Source organism: Arvicanthis niloticus, chromosome 18 (genome assembly GCF_011762505.2).
Source record: "Arvicanthis niloticus isolate mArvNil1 chromosome 18, mArvNil1.pat.X, whole genome shotgun sequence".
NCBI classification, from domain to species: Eukaryota; Metazoa; Chordata; class Mammalia; order Rodentia; family Muridae; genus Arvicanthis; species Arvicanthis niloticus.
This window is the reverse complement of record NC_047675.1, coordinates 32,732,240-32,752,193: the sequence shown is the minus strand read 5'-3', so window position 1 is coordinate 32,752,193 and position 19,954 is coordinate 32,732,240. Positions and strand designations below refer to the sequence as shown.

The 19,954-nt window shown below is 44.6% G+C and overlaps 1 protein-coding gene across 1 annotated transcript in view; it reads right to left on the bottom strand.

Annotated features, from left to right (window-relative positions):
* Cdh1 (cadherin 1) overlaps positions 1–19,954 on the bottom strand; it is a 66,625-nt gene that overhangs the window by 3,235 nt on the left and 43,436 nt on the right. The window contains exons 3-15 of the mRNA XM_034522336.2: positions 17,348–17,571; positions 12,967–13,110; positions 12,700–12,855; positions 9,698–9,842; positions 8,899–9,074; positions 8,499–8,627; positions 7,286–7,468; positions 5,757–6,001; positions 4,924–5,069; positions 3,079–3,303; positions 2,599–2,829; positions 1,440–1,570; positions 642–785 (exon numbers count right to left, since the gene is read on the bottom strand). Of these exons, the coding sequence (XP_034378227.1) occupies positions 642–785; positions 1,440–1,570; positions 2,599–2,829; positions 3,079–3,303; positions 4,924–5,069; positions 5,757–6,001; positions 7,286–7,468; positions 8,499–8,627; positions 8,899–9,074; positions 9,698–9,842; positions 12,700–12,855; positions 12,967–13,110; positions 17,348–17,571 (2,279 nt within the window). The remainder of the gene's footprint in view (positions 1–641; positions 786–1,439; positions 1,571–2,598; positions 2,830–3,078; positions 3,304–4,923; positions 5,070–5,756; positions 6,002–7,285; positions 7,469–8,498; positions 8,628–8,898; positions 9,075–9,697; positions 9,843–12,699; positions 12,856–12,966; positions 13,111–17,347; positions 17,572–19,954) is intronic.

The window sequence follows — 19,954 nt, the reverse complement described above, 5'->3', positions numbered from 1 at the left end:
AATCTAGCATCTCCTATGATCTGCTTAAGCTTTCTGATTAGAGCCGAACATATTTCTGACACATACAATGATATCTGAGTATGTTACATGATGGATGCTATTTTCATGGGCCTTAGGTAAACTGGAAGACACTGTTTGTACTATGTATAGCGTGTATTTGTGTGCACATGTGTGTGCACATATGTGTGCACATGTGCACGTGAAACACCACCGTTGACAATATAAGGGGTCTTCCTCAACTTTTCTTCACTTTATTTACCGAGGCAAGAACAGAACCTAGAGTTTGCTGATTTGGGATGCTCTAATCTGAACACTAGAACAAACAGGCCACCATTCCTGTTCAGCATTCGTGTTGGTCCTCAGGTGAGTGAGGAGTTGCTTTATCTACCTGCTGAGGGACCTCTGGCTCCCTATGACACTCCCCCAAACAGGTGTAATAAATGCAGGGAACACATACAAACTAAATTTGCTTTGTAACTCCTTCTAAGTCTACTAAATATTTCAAGTAGATTTTGTTTTAGTCTTGGGGATCTAGACACTGTAAGGCAACAACTCAAAGGTTCTCCTCATTCGGAATGTTCTTCTCTTTGATTCCGAGTTAAGGATGCACTGTGCCTTGGCTCACGGCCTTGCCTACTTACTTCATCAATGAAGTTCCCAATCTCATCAGGATTGGCAGGACGGGGACGGTACTGGGGCACACTCATGAGGGTGGGAGCCACGTCATTTCGGGTCACTTCCGGACGGGCATCCAGGCCCCTGTGCAGCTGGCTCAAATCAAAGTCCTAGAGAGAAGAAGAGCAGAGCATGACAGCATGTGAGAAAGAAGCAGCTGCTAGCACAGGGCAGGGTTTGCTTCAGGGCATGTCAGACTCTGCTGATGGACAAAGCCAAATGACTCCCATGTGCCCAAATTCATACTAAATGGCATTTTCCAAACTAAAAGTCTCCCAATGCAAACTGAAAGAAAAAGGAGCCCTTGGGGGGATCGCATGAACTCAACCTATTGCGTCTTACTCCTTTCATGGGACCTGATTATCACGGTATCTCTTGGCAAATGCTTAGTCCTCCCTACCACAGCTGATGCAAGTAGTGTCCTATCTGCTAATGACAGGCTCTGTCATGTGAGAGGCCTCAGGCAATAAGACAACAGTGATGTATGCCTTCTGCAACTCACATGAGGCTCCCATGCAGCAGACCTGAGCACAAGATGCAGCTTAGGGCCTTTCATCACAAGTCTGCCTGATTAGCAGAGTCCTCACTGATTTACAGATGTTGTGAGCCTCAATGTAATCAACCAGCACTGCAGAGAACACAAGAGTGTCTGGGGAAGAAACGTGAATTCTTGTGACCATAGAGTTCTACAGCAGGGTGATGACCAACATAGCTGACCCAACACCCCTCAATCAGATGTAAAGTTCTCCATCTTTAAAACCCACCTGGTCTTCTTCTCCACCTCCTTCCTCATCATAATAATACACGTTGTCCCGGGTGTCATCGTCTGGTGGCAGCAGGGGCTCTTTGACCACCGTTCTCCTCCGCAGAAACAGTAGGAGCAGCAAGATCAGAACTGGAGACAAGAAAGGGAAGGAGGGAAGAGTGATGATCCACAGGCAAGAAAGACCAGAGGAAGCAACTGTCCTGGAATGCCACACCCTTCCACCGCCAGGTGGGTGGCAGACTACCTGAACGAGGACTATCTCCTGCCCAGCCAGATGAGACCATTTCTCAAAAAACAATACAAAAAAAAAAAAATAATAATAATAAACAAGTTTGACTCCTGGCTCCTAATACCACTTCTGCTTCAAATGTCTGATATGAGAATTTCCCCAACTTTAGCCAAGCCTAATAATATCTACTGGGGAAAAAAAAAAAAAGTCAGGTATGTCCTCAATTAAAAATAAACAAACAAATAAACAAACACCCCAAACCTTTGATCATAAAAATCCTCAGGGCATTGGCACCAGGCCTAGGATTCTCTACAGGTAAAATCAGACCAAGGACCATGGACAAAAATGACAGATTTCCTCAGCATCTCCATTCTCCTTCATCTTTTCAGCCACTGCTCACTCGGCCCTCCATCTCCACTGTCTCCCAAGCATTTCATGGGCTCATAGTCACCCAGTTAGGAGCATGAGATCCCAGGCTGCCAGGTAGCTTGGCATGCCTACATTTGGGCCAATGAGATGAGAGTGGTACTAGCATCCGAAACTTGTAGTTAGGCGGCCTCCACTTCCATCTGTTCTCCAAGACGGAATGTGGAGGTGACGTAGCTGCTGGCCTTGCCTGTGCTAACATGAACAGCATACCATACATAACCTTACTGCCAGATCAGCATCTCTTGGGGACTGGTTTAAAAAGAAGCCTCTGAGGAATCCCCCCAGGAATCCTGGGTCTGAAGTCCCACCTTACTGAGGGACACGGGTGACTGACATGTACTCAATCTAAGGGAGTATAAAGAGACAGAACAGAAGGATCCTGCACCCCACTCCACCTCGTTACCAGTTTATTCTATACTCCAACTAAAAGCTCCTCCTAGGAGATGGTCCTTCCTGGTTTTAGAGGTTGCAGGCTGAAGCACCTGCCACCTGCACTTACTCAGCAGGGCTAGGATCCCTCCAAGGATTCCGAGGATGGCAGGAACTTGCAATCCTGCTTCCGCATAACCACCCGCCTTCATGCAGTTGTTGACAGTCCCTTCACAGTCACACACATGAACGTCCAACGTGGTCACCTGGTCTTTGTTCTGGTTATCTGCAAGCTTGAGATTGATTTTGTATTCGCCAATTTCTAAGTCCTTTTTTGGTTGCAAAATAAGAGATGTTTGATCTGGGGAAAGGAAAACAAAGGAAAAATGAGACCGGGAGAGAGGACAAAACAACAACAACAAAAAAAACCTCAGTACATCGAAATGTTTAGGGAATCAAAGACACACAGGGCTGGAGGAAGAACTGCTTGGGGCTCATCTGTCTCAGAGGAAAAAGAACGTGCATGACATGCAGAAGGAACCGAGGCCAAATATTAAGGGAAAGTGTGAAGCGGGAATGGCAGAGCCTCTAAAAACAGAAGTCTTCACACCTTTGTCATTATAGTCAATGGTCCAGTTGACGCTGGCCCCGTGGGTTAGCTCAGCAGTGAAGGGGTATGTGTTGGGGGGAAGGTCTGGATCCACGATGGTGATGATATGGGGCTGTGGGTTCCTCTGGCAGAACTGCATGTTTCGAGGTTCTGGGATGGGAGCGTTGTCGTTGATGTCTGACAGGACCAGGAGAAGAGTCCCAGTGCCGGTGGCAATGGGTGAGCCTAAAGGAAAACAGAAAGGGTGTCACAGCTTAAAGATAGTGTCACCTTCCAGCAGGCCAAATTCTGACTTAGCTTGTCTGTGACCCCTCAGCAGTTTCCATGCTAACCACAGATGCTCTGTCCTTGTCTAGGCTTTCCAGACAAGCTTACTGCATACTGTGTACAATGTCTTAGACTATTTCTTATTTTCAAAGGCAGCTTTTTTTCTTCTCTTCCTAGTACATTATTCATACATTTCAATTCGGGAGTTTATTGTTTTGTTGTCACTGAGACAAAGTCTTAGCGTGTTGCCTTTGGAATTACAATCATCCTGCCTCAGCCTCCTACCAAAGCCTGGCTCCAGCAGCTCTTATTAGAAGGTAAGGAAATGCAGAGTGTGATAGAATTTGTTTGGAATCTTAGAACCACACAGGATGAGGGAAGGGTGGGTCACCTCAATTTTGAGGCCTTTTGGGCTACATGGTGAGTTCAAAACAAGCCTGGGTTATATAGGGAACCATGTATCAAAAGCATTCACCTTGGGGTATACATGTGGGATATAAGTCGTGGGGAACACACGCCTATGCTCAGCACTATGGCCAGATCTCATATCCATACAAAAAAAGGAAAAAAGGGGGCTCAGGGATTAAGAATGATTACAGGAGTCCTGGGTTCAGTTTTCAGCACATTCGCAGTGGTTCCTAACTCTCTGTAACTCCAGTTCCAGGAGGACATCCTCTGTGGACACCAAGAACACAGACATACATGCAGCCCAAAATACCCATAGGCATTGTGGTAGTTTAGATAGGTCTGGCCCCCATAGACTTGTGTGTTTGAATGCTTGGCCTACAAAGAAGGGCACGATTAGGAGGTGTGGCCTTACTCAAGTAGGTGTGGTCTTGTTGAAGCAAGTGTGTCACAGTGCGGGTGAGCTTTGAGGTCTCCTATGCCTAAGCTCCACCCAGTGTGGAATCAGAGTCTCTTCCTGGCTGCCCTTGGATCAGGATGTACAACTCTCAGCTCCTTCTCCAGCACCACATCTGCCTGCATGCCTCCAGGCTTCCAGTCATGATGATAATGGACTAAACCTCTGAAACTTTTAGCCAGCCCCAAATAAATGTGTTCCTTTGTAAGAGTTGCCTTGGGGGCTGGAGAGCTGGCTGAGTGGTTAAGAGCATTAACAGCTCTTCCAGGTCTTGAGTTCAATTCCCAGCAAACCACATGGTGGCTCACAACCATCTGTAACTGGATCTGATGCACTCCTCTGGTGTGCCTGAAGATAGCTACAGTGTACTCACATACATAAAATAAATATAAAACTCAAAAGAAAAAAAAAAACTGACGTTTATAAGAATTAATAATAAGTTCACAGCCACAGACCTGAGCTACAAACCCAACCCCCTGCAGAAAGACCGAGATTCAAGTGCGGAAAAGAACAAGAGGGAAGGAAAGTCTACTTGATCTAAAGTTTGGAATTCTGTTAACAAAACTTTTGTATGTCATTACTGTTTGTTTGTTATGGATAAAAGAAAAGGAATGAAATCCCCTCCCCCCCAATTAGGCAGAGGCAGAGGGGACAGGCAAGCTGGAGAGTGACGGATCCCAGGCCATAATTCGGATCAGATCACACGGTGTCCATACCATCATCTGTGGCGATGATGAGAGCTGTATACGTGCTGTTCTTCACATGCTCTGTGTCTTCTCTGTCCATCTCAGCCCGGGTCAAAACGGCACCGGTATCGGGGTCAATCTCCAGCCAGTTGGCAGTGTCCCTCCAAATCCGGTACCTGAAGACACAAGCTCTGGGTTAGAGTAGGAACAGCAAACACAAAGGACCTTAAGAAGGTCCCAGGTCCTCTTCACTTGTTATACAGTTACATATATATAAAATACACACATACGGGTGTGTACCTGAGTATGTATGTGTGTACCACATGGTGCTAGAGGTTAGAAGAGGTATCAGATCCCCAGGAACTGGAGTTAAAGATAGTTATAAGCCTCCATGTTGGTGCTGAAAATTGAACCCCAGTCCTTTAGTATAAAATGTGGTCCATGGTCTGTGGGGTGTGGGGTGTGTATGGCTCAAGGAGTAAAGACACTTACTGCCAAGCCTGACAACTTGAGTTTCATACCCAGGACATGAGACCCATTGGCTGCTCACCTAATGGCAAATCTTCAGTAAAACTCCAGGCCTTTTGTCGTGGACACATGTCTCAGAATGTATTATCATTACATGACAAATGGCTATGTTTATATTTACATAAATAATATATAAACTATATATTAAAATCAAAGTGGTAAGCAGTGGTGACTCATGCCATCAGTCCCAGAACTAGGAAGGATCTCTGAGGTTAAGGCCAACCTGGTCTACAAAGCAAGGTCCAGGAAAGTGAAGACTACAGTGAGACCCTGCCTCAATAAAAAGTGGAAATACATACCAACACCCACACAAGAGTTGAAAATGCTCTACTCACGTGATCTTCTGTTCCATGAACGTGTCTGGCTCCCGAGCGGTATAAGATGTGATTTCCTGACCCACACCAAAGTCTTCAGGCACTTCGACTCTCTTCTCCGCAGGTACAAAGATGGGGGCTTCATTCACGTCTAACACATCCACGGTGACGGTGGCTGTGGAAGGGACAAGAGACCCCTCAAAGGGTTCCTCATTCTCTACTTTCACGTACAGAATGTACTGCTGCCTGACCTCAAAATCCAAGCCCTGGAGAACAGGAGAAAAGCAAAGTTAACACTAAATACCTCTGATCAAATATGTGGCTCAATGGTAGAGCACCTGCCCAGAATGCTTAAGATCCTGTGTTCAACCACCACTACCACAGAACAAATATATGAGCTTAAAAGTGGTTGGTCCAGCCGGGCAGTGATGGTGCACGCCTTTAATCCCAGCACTTGGGAGGCAGAGGCAGGCAGATTTCTGAGTTCGAGGCCAGCCTGGTCTACAGAGTGAGTTCCAGGACAGCCAGGGCTACACAGAGAAACCCTGTCTCGAAAAACCTGAATAAATGAATGAATGAATGAATGAATGGATGAAGAAAGAAAGAAAGAAAGAAAGAAAGAAAGAAAGAAAGAAAAGAAAAGAAAAGAAAAGAAAAGAAAAGAAAAGAAAAGAAAAGAAAAGAAAAGAAAAGGTTGGTCCAAAAAAAAAAATCCTTTGGGGATTTTTGTTGTTGTTTTATTTTTCCTCTGAGAGAGGGTTTCTCTGTAGCCCTGGCTATCCTGGAGCTCTCACTGTAGACCAGGCTGGTCTTGAATTCACAGAGATCCATATGCCTCTGCCTTCCAAATACTGAGATTGAAAGTGTGCACCGCCACCACCAGCTGGCTCAGATACCACTTTTTTAGTTGACAGTAGTTCTCAAACATGGCTGCTCACTTGCTGAAAAGGGCATTAAAGCTCTAAAGACACCCTACTAACACCTACTAACTTTTGCTAAATTCACCAGTAAGTCCTCCCCACTTTTTTAGTTTAGACATTTTTCAAAGATTTACCAGCAGTTGTGACCTGCCATGTAGGCAGTGGATCGTCTACAGAGAAACAAGTGCTCTTAACCACTGAGCTGTCATCTTTCTAGTCCAGTGGTTCTCAACCTTCAGAATGCTATGAGTTTTTAATATAATTCCTCATGCTGTGGTGACCCCCAACCATAAGATTATTTTTGTTGATACTTCATAACTGTAATTTGGCTACTGTTATGAATCATAATATAAATATCTATTTTTTTTCTGGTCATCTTAGGCTCCTGCTCCAAAGGGGTTATAACTTAGCCTCGGGCTTTAGGCTAGGTCATATTTTTCAAAGGAGTCATACTGATCTCACTTCTAACAAGCCAGCAAAACATCCATGAGAGTTTCCACAAGCTCCAGGTCAGGACCATCCTCAGACTCCCAACCTCTCCCCTGCCAGTATTAATCCACCATGAGAAGACATTGTGGGACAAGAGACCCCCAAGCTGGTGGCACGTCATTCATCAAGCACTGTACAAACCTTGGCTGTTTTCAGAATGCCATCGTTGGTCTTGGGGTCGGTGATGACAATGAACTGTTGATCAGGATCGTTGACTATGGTGTACACAGCATCCCACGCTGGAGTATGGGGGGCATCATCATCAGTCACTTTGAGTGTGACGATAGGGACATTGACCTCATTCTCAGCCACTTGACCCTGGTACTGAAGAGTAAAGGGGAAAAAAAATGGGTCATTAGAGAGAAGATGACAATAAGCATAGGCCCAGGACTTGGGCTAAAGGAATGGGAGTCATTCTGAGCCCAACCCTGGAGAAGTAGGTGGGATAAGTGAGGTCAAGAGAAGTATATGAGTCTCCAAAGATGAAGGGAAGAGCACTGGGAATAGACCCTCATGTCCCATCAGTAGACCAACTAGCAGCTCTGAGCACCTTCTATACACACCTGAAGTAGCTTCCTGAGGCCCTGGCTACAAGAAGACCCTGTTATTCCCATTGTCTGCTTACTGTCATCTTGGGACATGTGTACCATTTGCAACCAACCCCCATCTACTCTCTAGTCTATATTAGTAAACATTAAATAAGATAAATCAGTTACCCCTGGGGCCGATTGTGACAGGAGAGGAAAAAAGTCAACACTATAGATTTTTGAATCTATACTATTTGGGCCTCTGTTAACTAACCAACCACTAAATCAAATTCTAACTCACTCAGTAAAATATGGTCTTCTAAGGCTAAAAAGCTGAGCATGGCATCTTACAACTGTAACCCAGCATTTAGGAGGCATATTGTTGAGTTGGAGGCCAGGATGGGTTGCAGATTAAGATCCGGCTCAAGTCATCCATCCTCCTAAAATTATATTTCCTAAAAATTGTAAGTTGCACAGACTAGAAAATGTGTCTGCTTTGTATCGACAGGTCTCCGGTAACAGGGTGGAATATAAACTTAGAAAATGTGAAGAGTAAGTGAGACCCACTAATACTATAAAGATGCAGAAGTAAGGACAGGATGGCATCAGGAGTTTGAGCAACACACAATCGGGTGCCGATGGCCCCAGGCAAAGGATAAAAGAAGGATTTCAAAGATAGTAGCTGCTCCAAGATGTTGGTTTTCTAATGTTCACACATTTACTAACCTAGGGAAGAGTTTTTAAAGGGTTCACCAGGACACAGAGGCAAAACTTAGCTCGTGAGCAATGAAGAACCTTTTCATGGAACAAAGAAGCTGTAGAATTACCGTGCTTGGGTTGAAGATGGGAGCGTTGTCATTAATATCCAAGACAGTGATCACAGCTTTTGCTGTTGTGCTTAAGCCTTCGCCTTGAAGGTCAGCAGCCTGAACCACCAGAGTGTATGTAGGGTAACTCTGCAGACACCAAACACATGGGATCAGAACCCACTCCAACAGCCACCCCAGACCCAGTGCAGCTGACTGCATATAGAAAGGTGTTTGACCACATGCTTAATTGCCAAGGCTGCCTGCCCCCAGGCACAGAGCTTCTGCTCAGGTATTTAGATATAAAGGCAAGCCACTAAACACTAACTGGCCACTAGGCTCAGCCGAGGGTTACACTGCCCATGGGATTTACTATGTTTGCCTTCAAACCCCTCTGCCATCCTCCTGAGCCCTGCCTGACCTCTCGGTCCAGCCCGGAGGTGACCACACTGATGACCCCGGTGTCCCTGTTGACAGTGAACATATTCCTGTGAGGCAGCTCCGGATCTTGGCTGATGATGGTGTAGGCAATGGCAGCGTTATAGGTGTTGACATCATCGTCTGCATCAGTGGCTGAGACCTGCATCACGGAGGTGCCTGTCAAAGGAGAGGAGCCTTAAATGGGTTGCAACGGCTACACTGGGATCTGACCCTGACTACTCAGAACAATCCTGTTCTAGGAGAGAAGCACACTTTAGTCAGTTTTTACTTCTAAAATTCTCATCAAGCTATCAGTCAAGGGGGCATCACAGCAAACCAACCATGGTCAGGGAACTCAACTTTCAATGCCTATGATTCAAGTGCGGTGTGAGGAGGAAAGGAAGATGGTGTTGGCAATAAATTAAAATATCTCTACCAAGTCCTTCTCCTTTTATTTTATTTATTTTCTTTTTCTTCTACTATTATTGTTGTTGTTGTGTGTAGAGGGCACTTGCAGATGTCCTCAAAGGCCAGAAGAGAGCACCACATCCCTGAGAGCTGGAGTTATATACATGCACCAACAAGCCCTCGGAAGGCTATTCTTTTGTTTCTGCTTATATGTGTTTCTACAGGTAGAATGTTATATCTGCTCCCACATGCCTCCACCTCATCCCTCATGGTGGCTTTCAAAGAGCATGTCTCAACTTCAGTGACACGACCTCAAGTTCTCATCCTATCCTTCAAGGTCTAAAGAAACCCAAATGTCTTTCTGTGTACTCAGTTCCTTGAGGCTAATTTACCTGGAAGAGCGCCTTCTGCAACGGATCCCTCAAAGACCTGCTTGATAAACTCTGGCCTGTTGTCATTCTGATCTGTCACTGTGATCACTATCTCCATGGGATCCTCCACTGCTTCCCCATTTGATGACACAGCATGAGAAAAAAGCTGCAAGAGAGCCAAGTGAGGGTTACTTGGAAGAATAGCCAGGGTAGGGAGTCTGAATAGAACAGCTCCATCTAGCCTCCACTCTTTCTACTATAATACCTTCATGTGAGAATTTTTCACACTATGTGTTGCTGCTTAATGACTTCATGATGAATTACGTCTCAAAGCTAGAGAATACAACCACCAGACAGACAGCCATTTATCAAATATACACTTACTTCAGTTGGGATAATTTTCCCTCTGGCCATTCCAGTTTACTAATATTTCCCTGAGATTTTTCTATATTTGGCATCTACAGATTATCTCTCCTCCCTAAGTTCACATTGCAACCAAGTCCCAGAAGTAAGCTTTGCTCCCTATAGTTATTATCAGAATATGTATCATAAATTTCTCCCCAAGGTCTAGTTGACATCTTTTTTTTAAAGACTTTTTTTTTTTTTTTTTTTTCCCCGAGACAGGGTTTCTCTGTGTAGCCCTGGCTGTCCTGGAACTCACTCTGTAGATCAGGCTGGCCTCAGAAATCCGCCTGTCTCTGCCTCCCAAGTGCTGGGATTAAAGGTGTGCACCACCACTGCCCAGCTAAAGACTTATTTATTTGGAGCTAGAGAGATGGCTCAGAGGTTAAGATCATTAGCTGCTCTTCTACAGGTCCTCTGTTCAATTCCTAGCATCCATATGGTAGCTCATAACCAACCACTTATAATGAGATCTGATAATCTCCACTGGTGTGCAAGCATACATGCAGGCAGAACACCAACTTAAAAAAAAAGATTTATTTATTTATGTGCACTGTGTTTTGTCTGCATATATGTCTGTGTGAGAGCGTCAAATCCTTAGGAACTGGAGTTACAGACAGTTCTGAGCTGCCGTTTGTGCTGTATGTGCTAAAAATTGGACCAGTGTCCTTTGAAGGAGTAGCCAGTGCTCTTAACTGCTAAGACATCTCTCTAGTCCCCAACTCCCTACCCCTTTTAAATGTATATGAGTGTTTTGGCTCTAAATATGTATTCGTACATGTGAACTGGTACCCATGGAGGTCATCGAGTCCCCTGAAACCTGAGTTACAGATGGTTATGAGCTACCATGTCAGTATGGGAAAACAAACACAGGTCCTTTACAAGAACAACCAGTGTTCTTAACACCTAAGCCATCTCCTGAGCCAAGTCAACAGCTTTCAATTTATGTGTATGTATGTGTGTATATCAGAAGTCAGCTAGGAAAGGCAAAGGCATACAGGTGAGCTTTCTGGAGATGGCCCGTCATTTTGCATAAGTGCGATGGGTAAGCTCTGAGAAAGCAGGGTCCTTAGAGACATCATCCCAGGATTGATTCTTGCTACTGATACGGCTTTTCTGTCACTATTACATAGCCTGGGCCCTATTAGGCACATTTCCTGCCCACCCTATTAGGCACATTTCCTGCAGAATCAATATGAAGATGTGCTTTCATATAGAAGAACTGATGATTTCATAATTGTTGATAATGATTTTATAGAATTCCTAAATTGACACGAGTAATCTCAAGTCCTCTATAGAAGAAAAAGCTGCAAAGGAGCCCGGTAAACCTGCATGTGTTACAGGCTAATTGCACTAGGAAAGGAAAGCAGGCTTGGAACAAATGTATGACCAAGGAAAATATTCCTTCTGGTCAGGAACAAGGTAACTAAAGGTCATAAACTGGGAATGAACAATTTATTGTAGTTCCAAAGACAACAAATAAAATATTGACTAGTTTATTTATACAAAACTTCAAAACTAATAAGATACAAGGTAGGTGATTTATCTCTTGAGAAAACTGCTAGCTTGTAATAAAAAAGTTATTTACTTTTATTGAACTTATGGATCTAGATAATGGATGTTTAGTCAGATACTATATTAATGGGAAGAAATGTAAACATTTCTGCTGTAACTCCTTAAACCTTATGACATGAACTATTGCCTTAAATTTACTATGAACTTATAGAACCTAAGAGTGTTTAGAAAAATCATATAATCAATCATCTTGCTATAACGGTTCTTCCTCATAGTTGTATGAGAATTCTCAGAGGATGTATGGATACTGAGAACAGAAATAAAATTTGTTGGAGCTTCTTTGCTCTGTTTCATCCAGAGTGACTGAGTGCTTTTTCCTGTGTGCCTGACTCTTTTCCTTTCCCTTTCTCTCTGGCTCACAAAGAGTTAATAGAACTCTCAGAGTCAAAGAGGAAAAGGCCCAAGCAACTAACTTTTTTTCTTAATCCCGCCCCCTAACCCCTTGCTACTAGCAGGAGTTAATTGCCAGAAATCAGCAGCTTTTAGCCACAGAGTAGCAAGAGTGAGTTAAACTGCCAAATGCTATCAGCTTCAGGCCTCCAGAACAGTAAGAAAGAGCTATAAGGCTATCATCAATCTTTAGCCTTTGTCCAAGGCTGTGTCCCACCTCAGTACCTGAGATGCCAGGCTGGTCCCAGGCGTGTACATATCTATGTGTCTCTCTATCTCTCTGTCTGTCTGTGTCCTCCCCAACCCCTTGTGTGTGTGTACACGTGTGTACAGTTATCAATGGAGGTCATAAGGTATCAGAGCACCTGGAGTTGGAGTTTCAGGTGGTAGTGAGCTACCTATGTGCATGCTGGGAACTGAACTCAAGATTCATGTTCTCACACACTGAGCCATTCCTTCAAGCCTACTTTGACAGCTTTTATCTAAGCACATGTATGATGTGAGGAATCCCTACAACAACAACAACAAATCATCCCAACTTGTTAAGTTAAACTACTTAAATATCCAAGGCATCCAAAGTGGGGATAAAACACCAGCTGCCCCCCAAATTTGACAATTGTTACCCAGTGGTCAACAAGTATCCAAGAAATACTCACGAGGTACTTGGCAATGGCTTCTCTATCCAGAGGCTGTGTCACTTTCAGCCAGCCTGTCTCCCTCTCAATGATGAAAACACCAACGGGGGGTTTGTCAGCTCCTTGGCCAGTGATGCTGTAGAAAACCTTTGTTTCTTTGTCCCTGTTGGATTTGATCTAAACACAGAACAGAAGAGAATCAGAATTGGCAAGGAAAGATCTCAACATGGGGTCTTTTCCATCTTCTCTTCTTTTCCAAGAATGCCTCCTACCCACTTCCTCCCCTACCTGAACCAGGTTCTTCGGGAACTCGCCCTTTTCATTTTCGGGGCAGCTGATGGGAGGGATGACCCAGTCTCGTTTCTGTCTTCTGAGACCCAAGTAAAAGCTGGGAAACGTGACCACTTCTGGCCTGGATTCAGACGCAGGGTCCTAAGAGGAAAGATTTAAAGGATGGTTTTGTGTAGCCAAGGTTGTCCCCATATTTGATATATAGCCCAGGATGACCTTGAACTCCCAATTCTCCTGAAGGATTTATTTATGACCAATCCTCCTGCCTTTGCCTCCAAAGTGTGGGGTTACAGGTGTGTACTGCAGTCTTCTTGCTTTGAAGAAATCATTTCTATCTGTTTTTGGCTGACCACAGATGTGAAGCTGAGCTCTGGAGGGAGGGGTGAGTGGGTTAGATTCTTATCAAATATTCACTGTTGTCATTGCCTTCCTGGAGGCAGAGTGGGTGTCTTACTTAGCAAGGAGGAAGAAAACCAGTAGAAAGTCGTTGTCCCTTTTTAGAGCTGGAGAGACCGATAAGGTTTACCAAGGTTGCAGAGGATATAGGTTTGGTTCTCAAAACCTCTATCAGGTACCCTAAAACAGCCAGGCACTCCAGGTGCGGGAGACACAGGCTCCTTTTCTGGCCTCTGTGGTGCTCACATGCACACAGTGCACTAAATTCATGGAAACAGACATAAGTGATAAACAAATTGTTTGTTTTAAATCTTTTCGGCACCGTCATTATGTAAGATCCTTCCCCCGATGTTTGCAGTGCCTACTCTTGGGTCCTGCTCAGTCCAGAAAACCTGTACAATGAAGAGGTGAGTATACGGATCATGTGTTGTCTAGATTCTGCTCGGGAATGTCCCTGGAGATTGTTACCAAAAGCCAAATAAATGCTTCTGTCCATTCTGAGAATGGTCTCCAGGCACTTCCTACCGTGTCTCTCTAGGGTACTTTCTAGACACACTCTGCTTCCTGCTTCTGAGGCGTGGCGTGCCAGAGCCTTTAGCTGATTTCGGCTCTGTTCTCTGAAGACTCCTGAGATTCGTGAGATTTAATAATCCCTGGATATAGTTTTTCCTCTCTGGAATTTGAGAAGTGAAGGATTTAGTTCCATTACATTGCTCATGGCTTTCTGAGACTGAAGCCCCAGCTCGCTTGTGGTCATGCATGCAAGCTCAGCACATAAGTTCCAGCAGGCTGTTTGACGGTGGGAGCTTTCTAAGACCAAGAGCAGTTTGGAGCTTGTTTGTCCCCCAGTCCCCTCACCTCCATCTTTCCCTCTGCTGAGTTGACTCTGGCTCCTTTTCTGCTATATCACCATTTGATTCAAGTCTGCATTTTAAAAAATCCCCAACCCAGGTGTAGTGGTGCATACCTTTTCTGCTTGTTTTGTTGGTTTTTGTCTTTCCAAGACAGGGTCTCTCATATGTAACCCTGGCTGGCCTGGAACTCACATTTTCGACCAGGCTGTCACTGAACTCAGAGATCCACTTCTCTGCTTCCCGAGTGCTGGTTTACATAGTAAGTTTCAGGCCAGCCTGGGCTACATGAGGCCCTATCTCAACAAAACAAAACAAATCCTCACTTTAGATATTGGGACAGTTCACACTGAAGTTATACGATCCTCTGGTGACAGAGGGGAAGCTATACTAGTAACCAGGTAGCCAGTGCCAGAGCCAGCCTTTAGTCCATGCTGGCTTTTTTCTGTAGGTAGCACATGCAGGGATGGTAAGACTGTGGCAGGTGTGTGAGGCTGGGTTCTAGAACACTTGGTCATATTTTATGTCCGTCTGTCTTTCCTGTTATGAATCTTGAGGGCAGGGAAAACCAACCTAGGAGGGCTGAAAATGTAATTCAGTTGTTAAGACCTGACCTAGAGTGCATGAGGCCCTGGTTTCTATTCCCTACCACCACATCCTGTCATCCTTTGTGAAGTGGAAACAGGAGGATCTGAAGTTCAAGATCGTCGATGGCCACAGAATTTGAAGCCAGACTGGACTTCATAAGATTGTTTCTAAAAATGTCCAAATCAAACAACAAACAGACAGGAAATAGGGCCTAGCTAGAACTTGGCAGGCTGTGGTCTGTGTTGAAGAGTATCTTCCTGTGAAGGCTAAGGATGAGATTTTCTAGAAACTTTGTTACCATGAATTATTCTAAAACACTTAAACAATTCAGTAGGTGTATTGCCTTTCATCTTCGGCTCTCCTGTTTCCCTGAGTGTGCATGAAGTTATCTTGATTGCTCAGGGGAACTGTCAAAGCAAGTCTCCAGGTAATTTTTGGTTCCTATCTCAGCAGCTTCTGTTAGAATAAATGCAACCCTTACGGATATAACACAATAAGATTAACACATTTGCATCGATCTCAAAATAGTTCTTAATAGCAATTACCCAAACTTGTTGATTGATAAATCCACTTTGGTGAACTATATCACTAAGAAAACAAAAGAAAGGAAGTCCAGAACTTTCAAATAGCTAGTTACTGAATTACTTCTGACATTATTAGAGTGTGATGGGGCTTGAAGAACACCTACTATGTAAGTTTAAAATAGCATTTAAATACAATTGTCAAATGTCCAAACCCACCAGGCAGTGGTGGAGCGTGCCTTTAATCCCAGCACTCAGGAGGTAGAGGTAGGTGGATTTCTGAGTTTGAGGCCAGCCTGGTCTACAGAGTAAGTTCCAGGACAGCCAGGACTACACAGAGAAACACTGCCTCGAAAATACAAAAAACAAAAAACAAAAACAAACAAAAAAAGTCCAAACCCACAAATTTTGTATGCACAGTGATTATGTGAATGCTAAATATTAAGAATTTAATGAGAACAGCCTGGTGATGTGATGGCACATGCCTTTAAGTCCAGCACTTGGAAGGCAGAGGCAGGTGGATTTCTGAGTTCAAGACTAGTCTAGTCTGCAGAACAAGTTCCAGGACAGCAAAGGAGGGCTACACCAAGAAACCCTATCTCAAAACCAACCAACAAACAACAACAAAACCCAAACAAAACAAGCTAACAAAAAATAAAATAAAATAAAAGGTTTTACTTGGGTTTTTTTTTGTTCTGGAGGTTTAAGCCCAAAAGACACTTTATTCTGTCCTTTAGCTGGGCAGCACATCAGAGTGGCAGCACACAGGAGACTAAACCACTTGTCTTATGATCCAGAAAGCAGAGTCTAGGGTCTCAATATTCAAGGACATATCTTGTGATCTGAAGGCATCTCGTTAGCCACTAAGTTAGGAACCAAGCTTTTAGGCATAGGGACTCTTGTAGGCAGTCAGTGTCAAGACAACAGCAGTTTCATTTCTTTGGCTTATGCTTTAGCTGTTCATTTTGGATGATACATGTAATTTGTACATGTACATTTGAAAAGGATTCTACAAGTCTTTTTGTTTGTTTGTTTGTTTGTTAAGGTATCTAGAGTAGGGGGTGTAGCTCAGTTGGCATGAACCCCTGTATTTCGTCCCCAGAACCTCGCAAAACCAGGTGTGATGGCACAAGCTTGCAATCCTAACACTTGGGAGATATAAGATTAGAAGTTATCTTCTGCTCTACAGTGAGCTTGGCACTATAATGGCTATAAGAAATCCTGTTCAAAAAAGAAAAACAAGGAAGAACCAACCCTGTATTAAACATGTAAGTACATACCTGTAATCCCAGATCTCAAGAGACTGTGAGTTTGAAGCCAACCTGGATTCAAACCAAAATAACTACGAGAACAATTCTGTCTGTACATAACATATGAAGATTTACTCCCTGCTGTTATCTTTAAATAAAAAAAGAGTGTAACAACAACTGTCACGTCGAGAAATGGTTTTGAGTATCATCTTATGTAGAGGTGCATTAACAGGAGGACATGCCGGCTACATGCAAATACCCTCACCCCTTCATATAAGGGACGTGAGCACTTAGATTTTGATATTCATAAAGGAACAGGAGGCTCCTTGTGAATACCAAGTGTATGCATACGTTCTCAGTGTTTCCTATGTGTCAATTCGAGCAGTCTACACAGGTGAAACGACCCCTCTGGGGTTACTGGGGCTGTCGTCAGAGAGAAAGCAATTGTGGGCTAACAATCCAGGCAGGGCCAGTGTCTTCCTTCACTATCCTATAACTATCAGAGCCACATAGCCCAACAGCAACCCCAAAACCCAACAGGAATGAATTCAGTCAGAAAGAAAGACTGTCCTCAATGGGGGGTAATTTTACCACCCCACCCCAAGAGTCACGAGTTTCTGACAGGTGTTCCAGGCATCAGGGATGCCACATAGCATCCACAGTCTTCCCATAAAACTATCTTGCCCAACAAGTCCCCAGTGCCAAGACTAGAGGACCCAGATTGACAGCTCCCTGCAAAATATACACATATCCGAGAAATACCCCAACGTACACGGTGGTGGTGCCGGTGGTGGTGGTGCCCCATGGACTTCAGCATCACTTTGGTAGAAAGTTTCCTGTGACTGGAGTCCCAGGCATGGACAAGAAAACTCGTCTCCGGTTTATGAAGCTTTAAATGCCGCTTGACTGTGATGACACCATCTGCTGCCACTTTGAATCGGGAGTCTCCAGAAGAGAAAGCTGTCCTTGGCCGACCCGTGCATCCTTCAAATCTCACTATAGGATGGAGATCACAGAGATTAGGACACTGGACAGATCACAGACAGGACATTTCTTCTCCAGAAAGGGAACTTGATTTACCCAGCACATCATATAAAACATGCACCAGCTCAACAAACCATAAACTGGCTACGAACAACCCTACCCAGGAAGCCTTGGCCTCATCATTAAAATCTTATCATAGTCAATGAGACTAGTATCTTGTCTATAAAGTAATCTTTTACTTTTAGAGTGAAAGCAAAAGATAGAGCTTAACATGAAAACAGACTGAGAGATGTCATCAGGTTGGAGTGCTTGCAGCATGGCCTGGTGACCAAAGTTCAGACCCCTGAACTCATGTAAAGAGCAGGGTGTGGTGACGTGTCTCTGTAAGCCCAAGGTTCCTACAGCAAGATGGGAGGTTCACCCATAAGCTCCTGGGCCAGCTAGCCTAGAGTACAGCCAAGTCTGCAGAGACAAGAGACCCTGCCTCAAAGCAAGATGGAGGAGAAGAACCAAATCCCCAAGTTGGCCTCTGACCTCTACGCCCCTCCATGGCACATCTGTACCTGCATTTACACAAACATCAGACTTACACATAAACATCACACAAACAAAACAGGTATGGGGATGAGGAACACTGGCTGCTTTTCCAAAAGTAAATCATCCTCGGCTATACAGCAAATTTGAGGCTGCAGGAAACCCTGTCTCAAAAACTCAAGGCAGTTAAATGGCTCCACAGGTAACCATGCTTATAGCCAATCCTGACAACATGAGTTCAACTGCTGGAACCCCATAGTGAAAGAACTCACTCACATGATAAGAGAATTAACTATGTATGGGGATCGGGCAGTGTTTCAACACAAGGTCCCTGGCTGTCCTGGAACTCACTCTGTAGACCAGGCTGGCCTTGAACTCAGAGATCCTCCTGCCTCTGCCTGGGATTAGAAAACTGACTTGTGACTTGTGAGATGTCCTCAGACCTCCTCTGGCATACCACAGGACTGTGTGTGTGTGTGTGTGTGTGTGTGTGTGTGTGTGTGTGTGTGAATCTGAAGGTACCTTTGAATTCACAACAAATGTCAGCTTACTTTCCACACTTTCAAACCATTTTCCATCACTCCCCACAATGACACTTCTACTTCACCTAAGCATTCTCTTATGAAAAATCCCTATCCCCCATCCACTCCCCCACCCCCGCCTCTATTTCAAAGCTAGTCAGGTGGAACTTTCTGCCCCAGGAAGATGCCTGTGCTACAATGATCATTTCTTCCACCAGGGGTCACTCTTGTAAACACCTCTGAGGCCAAAAAAAAAAAAAAAGGGGGGGGGGGGGGGGGGACCAGACATGAATGTTGTTTCAGTAAGAGTGCAGGCACTTACCAGTCTGACTGGCAAAATACACACTTTGGAGCAACAGGCAAATGAGAGATGACAGTCGCAGAAGAATCTGTCTGAACTTGAACCAACTATCCTCTCTTATGGGAAGAATGTGTGTGTAGGGAAGAGAGACAGACAGAAAAAGTCTGTCTCTGTGTGCAATCAACCTTGGCGTGGTTCTTCAGATGCTATCCACCTTTAAAACTAGAGTCTCTCATTGGCCTGGAACTCAACAAGTAAGACAGGCTGGCTAGCCAGCAAGCACCAGGACTCCATCTGGTATCTCTGCCTGTGCACACTGAGATTACAAGTCCCCCACCTTGACAGACTTTCTTCATGGGCACAGCAAGCACTTTACTGGCTGAGCCACCTCCCTAGTTCTCAGTTAGCACTTTTAAGATCCAGATTAGGAACATTTAAAGATGCTTTTAAAGAAACCCACCCCCCAACCCACAGTAAGTAATGAGGCGGGAGAGGAGGTCTGAGTCATTTGAGGGCTTGTCACATAAGCAGGGGACAAGAGCTGGCCTTGATTCCTTTCTCCAGCCAGCACAAATCTAGCCAGTGAAAAATCAACAAGAACATGACTGGACTTGCCAAGGGTGGTGGCAAAAGAGAGTGAGAGGCTTGGTAAATAACTTGGTGCAGGGCAATTAACCGGCTCAAGGCACTTCTCTTAATGGTGGCTCAGCCTCACTCTTGGAGAAGTGACACCACGTCAAGTCTGACAGAGAGCCCCGACCTGAATTTCCGGGTGCTAGTTAAGGCTCATTATCTTTCTGTAAAACTGGATCCTCTGGGCTGAGAAATAGGAGAAAGTTGAAGGGGCTCTCCAGCTCCAGGAAGGTTCTAGAAGTTGTCTTCCATGGGGCTCAGCCATGCAGAGCTCTGAGAACACCAAGATCAGCACAAGGAGCAGGGTGTGCATTTATGTTTCCACAGGGGAGGGTGTTGAATAAAGAAAGCTGGCAAGGGACTAAGACAGCCCCACCCAGCACAACACCTCTCCTTAACCAGCTGT